This window comes from Loa loa (genome assembly GCF_000183805.2).
Source record: "Loa loa unplaced genomic scaffold supercont3.48, whole genome shotgun sequence".
Taxonomy (NCBI): domain Eukaryota; kingdom Metazoa; phylum Nematoda; class Chromadorea; order Rhabditida; family Onchocercidae; genus Loa; species Loa loa.
Window position 1 is genome coordinate 275,729 of NW_018108228.1, and position 6,098 is coordinate 281,826.

Genomic DNA, 6,098 nt, shown 5'->3' on the forward strand with positions numbered 1-6,098 from the left:
GGACAGGTAGAAATAATTTGAATAATCTACTCAAAGCTCCAGTAATTTTCATATGGAGTCGCTAACTGACTTAAGAGGTAGAAAACTGTAGAGAATAGGTGGGGGGATGGAAATCTTAAATTTCGAAAGTGAATAGATTATATAGAAAATAAATAAGTACAGTACGGGTAATAAATGAGTGGTTGCACGAGCAATCTTCGTCAATTGCGCAACAACGTGCAGACGATAGTACACTTAAAAATTTCCCCAAGATGTCATGAGCATTTTTACATCAAGTAGATACATTAATCAATCTTGGAAAGTGTAGGACAAATGACTTTATCTATAGCTTACATAATTTGTGTCACTCGGCAAAAAAGATCATTAATATGAGCAAGCTGTGAATCAATTAATAGTAGTTAATTCAAGAAATCCGAATTCTTAAAATCAAAAAGTCCATGTTTCGAGCATTAAAACCCAAATAATAACTTTGAGGTCGCTTATTTTTGCATTAAAAATTGTTATATTAATCATTTTAGTTCCTTAAGAAAAAACTGTGGTTAGAATTCAGCTAAAGATTTTGCAAATCAATATTTTCTTATCAAAATAATTAAAACTGTGTGGACACACAGAATATTACCTTTGTCGTTTATGGCAGAGATGTACACCGGGCACATTTATTAACTATTTGCTTTTTATTAACTATTTGCTGTTATTAACTATTTGCTTTAATCCGCTCATTGATAATCTGGCGGTGCAATGAATATGTTCATATATACGACAAATAACTTTGCACTTCAGAATGCAAAATTAGTTTTATTTTCTTTTAATTAACATTAATTCAGATTTGAACCACTCGGGTTACCAGAATAATTTTTCAGAAGTCCTCCCATTATGCCATTTTCTTTACCATATCATTTTCAACACATACAGTTACTGTTATATTCAGAAAATACGAAAATTTTGGCGTTTAAAAATGACTAGATTGTTACAGGAAAATAAGACTGTCATGCATAACATCGAATTATTTCTTCAACAGATTTACGTTTGAAATCAGGTACGGTAGCGTTTTTGGCTGGAAATCCAACCGGTAAAAGAAGAAAAACTTCCTCGTCCGATGGCCTTTTTAGATGTTTTCGAATTTTTTCACCACCGTATAGTGGATACGTGACTGAAGTAGCTAGCCCTGCGTCCTGGAAATATTTTTGGCTTCTCTAAAAAAGCACAAAAATCCAAATAATTGTTAGCAACGAATTAATTAACTTGCCTGCCAGTTGTTCACTCAGTCTCGAAAATGCAACAAAAGGAACACATGAATAGACGAGATAAGACTGGAGCATATTTTTTTATATAAAAATTAAGAAGTGACCTGAAGTGCTGCGATTAAAATGCCAACTGTTATACCGATACTTATTTGATTGTAATATGCTGAAGTTAACTCATTTGAACCATTGATCAAATGAGCCTAAAATTTGAATAGTCAGGTAAATAACTGAAACACATTTTGCAAAAACTAATTGAATTTAATCATTCGATAATTCACGCAACTAAGAAAGTAAAATATATCAGAATAAATTTCTTACTGGTAATGAACGATAAAAATTTGAACACGATTGAATTTTTAAATAAAATTTTGATGTGAAAAAGAACGAAATTCAGATTTTCTATGACTCCATTTCCAAAGCACTTTTATCATGTTATTTTAACCAGGTCTTATTAAAACTTCGTAATATGACAGCTGATATCAAATGCATTAACATTATGCTTTCAAATAAAGCGAAACAAATTAATTGCAAATCCTACTTGTTTCATAACCACAATGAGATGAGGAGCTTCAGTTAGATATGGTTTGGACCATATAACTTTCAGTTCTGCTATATCCAGCACCCAATCAGCTCCCATTCTGAAAAAAAAAAAAAAGCACTCTTATTACTGAAGGATATCATTTCTCTTTCGATGATATAATAAATATAAGTTTGAACATTAATAACTCAGACTGAATCGGACTTTCGCTTTTTCATTTTCGATCCAACATGGATTCAGATGCGTCTGTTAGAATGATTTCATTGACTTGCTGCCCAAATATATCGACGTCTTACGGAGAGAAAATTTTGATTTTCGATTACTTAGATATGGAGGATCCATTAGAATCCCTATGAATCTTTGTCGTGGATTCAGAATAATCTATTATGTGGGATAATTTAAAATTTAAATAAGTTCATAAGTTTCCAGAAACTTTTTGCTATAAGTGTTTTGTTCTTCTTCCTCAACAATCTTTCTTATTGCAGCTTTCAGTTTATAGCTACTGACTATACAAAACATCCATGGCTGCGAATTTCCTGCACTCGGTGCGGTACCTAAAAAATTTTCAAAAATGTCAGCAAATTTATCTCTGTCGGATTTCTTGAATTTTCAGTTTTTTGAATTCCATTTTGAAATCTCAATCAATCCATTCACACTTATACAGATTAACTGTTCTTTGGCATTCTGTTTTACATATTAATTATTTTTACGGATTTAAAAAGTGATTAATTTCAATTTTGATGATTTTCGTACCTGCTGATTTGATAATATTTTGAATCAGTTTCGAAGGTACTGGTCGAGGACTAAATTCTTCAATACATCGCCGCATCTTCATATTCTCGTAGAACAGCTGAGACCTTGGGTTTACTTTTAAATTGAAATTTGAAGGTTAATGGAATGTCCTTAGATTTCGTATGTGGAGTACAGGCGGGTAAGTTATTAGTTTAAAAAAGTGTAGTGGTGGAGAAGCAAGAAAGATAAAGAATCAAAAATATGCGAGACGCTTCCATGAAATTCGGTCTGCATAATTTATTGTAGCTATAGCTGAGTAATGCTGGCATACGAAAAGCGTTTTCGGATTCCAAATGAGTATCTGTCTAAATTGATTAAACCTTGGGAGGACTAGTTTAATTAGCGGGCAAATCAAAACGGAATACTTCGATGACTAACAATATGCATTCCCTGAGGTCCAGCTAAAATGAAGTTTTGCCATTACTGTGAGATATTGAAAACATTTTAGTAGGCAAACTAAATTACCTCAGCAAAGCTTCATCGTCATGCAGACACAAGCGATGGTATAGTGCCTTCTTGACACTGAAAACCTCTTCATAGTTCATGGCACTTTCGATAACATCGCCTATCTATTAAAATTAAATTTTCTGAAAATTTAGTCAGAGCAGGAAATAGTACCTAATTTCTGTTTCTGAAATAATAATGCATGCTGAGAATATAATTATGACTTTAGAAATTTGATAACAATATTGGTGTCAGCATATATTAAAAACTAACACCTGTTTGTCAGTCATTCGTGCTAGTGGAATGAATTTCCGTTTCTGGTGCGTTGTAGCCATACTTTGTTTTTGGATTTTAGCTTTTCGAAACAGTGATAAAAGTTGGGCGACGATAAATGCGACCACAAATGTTAAACAAAGCACGTTGGTGCATGCATGTACAACATCCCATCGCCAGTTTCCTTCCGTCAACATCTGCAATATTATGAGAAAATTTGCTGCATTTAATTCAGAATCTAAATGTTATCTACTGATCTCTGACTTATAACTTTTGTCGAATTTATAAAGTAGTAGGAAAAGAATTGGAAGAACAAATTTGGCTAGCTTCAGCGATCTGGAACTCGGTACGCACATTATTTTTATTCCTTGATTTCTGTTAATATTTAGCAAATTGTAAATAATTATCGAACACAAAAAATGCATCCTTAAGCGAAAGAACTTAACCTAACAGTATCAATTTCGTTTTTATCATAACCCTTGAATGATTTTTTTCAAATGAAAATGGTGACCTGTCTACCTAGAATGGTTAATTTTGACAGAATAAGACTTTGTACGTTTGAAATATCTGAGGGTTGAATTTATTCAGATATCAATATGTGTTTAGAACATTCAATGACGGTTTTGGGTATAACGATCATTTGTATGTACGAGAATATATGAAAATTGCACTAATTTATATATTTCATTTTTGTGATGAAATCTAGAAAAGATTTATAAAAAGATGGACTTTAAAAAAGAAAAGTGTTCAATTGAAAGACGAAAGAATGCAAGTGAGGATGATGACAAAAAAGCTCCTCGATTCGTATTATAATTCTTAATATTTAAAATTTAAATCATGGCAAATTTTAGTGAACAAGAAAAACAGAAAGCAGAACACATGTACTGGAAAAAAGTTCGCTTTGCAAGAGCATTATTTAGAAACGTTTATTTTTCCAAATTTCAACGAGTTATTTATTAAAAGTCCAACCGAAATAGAGAAAGTTATGTTTTCAAAGCATATTGCATTGTTTTATTACTCCAAGCACGTGTGAATTACCAAAGTGCCCAAACTGCTTGTGCATTTAATAAAGTGTAACTACAGGTAATAGCATCTTCAGACCGGATACAGTCTACCGTCCCGAAGGAAGAGAGTCCTGCTGTGAGCTGTTTAATCACTCAGGTTACTACTATACTTGCTAACTGGACTTCTCGTGTCGTAGACTGTTTTAGCCGACTATTACGTGTCAAGCTTTTCTACTTGGTTGGAGATTCCAGGATGTATGTTACACTATATTTGAGCACATCCTAGACGTTGCAAGTTCGAGATGAAAATTAGGAAGTTTTAATTCAATTTCAGAAACTATTCTTGCGGAGAAAATTATTTTCACATAGTTTTAAATCATTTCTCTCCAGATGATTGAATTTCTCATATTTGAGAGATAAGATGAGTGGGTGGGGGGAGGATTAATAAAGGCCAATAGGATAGGAGAAAAATTCATATCAGTGAGGACAAAATATTGACATGAAAAAATACTAATATACATTGCGCAGTAAGTTCTTTTCCGCCGCATTAAAGTTAGGTAAGGAAGTAATGCGAACAAACTGAGAAAACAAGTAAGCTCTGCGTATCATGTCATCGAAATGAAAAAGAAAAGGAAGAAAGACAAAGTAAAGCTTGCGATAACAGTGTTGCTATCTTCCTCAACTTGGATCATAAGGTTGGCTAGGTGTGTCCTCAATAATTGAATGATATTCTAATTTAATACGGCGGAAAAGATATTCTCATTTAACTCATTGTTACGATGACAAGTCACCGTATCAATCATTGGTTTTTGGTCTCTGTTTATAACAAAAGTATTATAATAAAGTATTGAGATAGGTTTCATCACTTCTAAAACATGTAAAAAGTGATAATTTCAAAACAATTTTGAGTAATTTCACTATTTGTATCCATCATTACCTTAACGTTTCCTTGATATTCAAAAGCATTTTCATTAAATGTGAATTTAAGCGATCCTAGCAATGCTTTTTTTCCAAATTTAAGCAACTCTTTGAATAGAAACATAGAGATATGCTTTAGTGACGGTTCATATGAAATGTTTAAATTTAAGAATTTTTCAAAAACAGCAAAATTATGAACTACTATCAACTTATAACTTAGAAGATATTTACTCGAGAGAAATGTGAAATTGAGTTACTTTTTGCGAACTGGATTGATGGGTGGAATAAGAAGAGAGGGATGTAAGGAGAACAGAGCGTAACGACCATCGATGTAAGCGAGAATAAGTTGGAGTTGATGAACAGTAGTTGTTTAGAGAGAGACATGTGGATATGCACGCTCGAGCTTGAACCATCCACGCCAGCATATCTATTGATGCGCAAGAATAAATTGCACATTGTAATAGTGTACATTACATCACGACTCCCTCTATTCGCACCTGTTCACATAACTTTAAACAGTAACTAGGAAATTAAAGGAAAAATTATTTCCGCAAAAAGAGTTTTTATTCCTAACTGTGTATCTCTTTTGCTTTTCTTAGCTTGCACTTCCTTTTATATATCTTTTTCTTTCCATCTCTTTCTCCCTTCGATGAAGAAATTGTACGAACTCATTAAAACAATATTTTGTTTGCTTGAGTCCCATTTCTAGGTTCCGTTTTGAATACACTCTTTGTCCCTGTGGATCTCACTTTCCAGTGTCTCCCTCCCCTTACTTTTTTTACTCATACCTCTCTCAAAGCAGATGACGTCACATATTTTATCGATCGGTTGTCAAAAAAAATTTGCAATAATTTTACTTTAACCTTGTTGAACGCTAAGCAGTGA

General features: G+C 32.9%; 2 protein-coding genes across 2 annotated transcripts; one reads left to right on the top strand and one right to left on the bottom strand.

The window, feature by feature from the left end:
- Nucleotides 1-944: 944 nt before the first annotated feature.
- On the bottom strand, nucleotides 945-3,494 carry LOAG_00270 (hypothetical protein). The gene is made up of 7 exons (XM_020445390.1): nucleotides 3,292-3,494; nucleotides 3,040-3,096; nucleotides 2,536-2,639; nucleotides 2,216-2,336; nucleotides 1,783-1,882; nucleotides 1,349-1,444; nucleotides 945-1,172 (listed from the first exon to the last, which is right to left on the bottom strand). Exons 1-7 carry the CDS (start codon nucleotides 3,486-3,488, stop codon nucleotides 987-989), a joined length of 861 nt encoding a protein of 286 aa, XP_020304146.1. The 5' UTR covers nucleotides 3,489-3,494; the 3' UTR covers nucleotides 945-986.
- A 520-nt stretch (nucleotides 3,495-4,014) lies between these two features.
- On the top strand, nucleotides 4,015-4,693 carry LOAG_00271 (hypothetical protein; the record flags this gene model as incomplete). Its single annotated transcript, XM_003135811.1, has 3 exons — nucleotides 4,015-4,095; nucleotides 4,375-4,550; nucleotides 4,630-4,693. 3 exons carry the CDS (start codon nucleotides 4,015-4,017, stop codon nucleotides 4,691-4,693), a joined length of 321 nt encoding a protein of 106 aa, XP_003135859.1.
- Nucleotides 4,694-6,098: the final 1,405 nt, after the last annotated feature.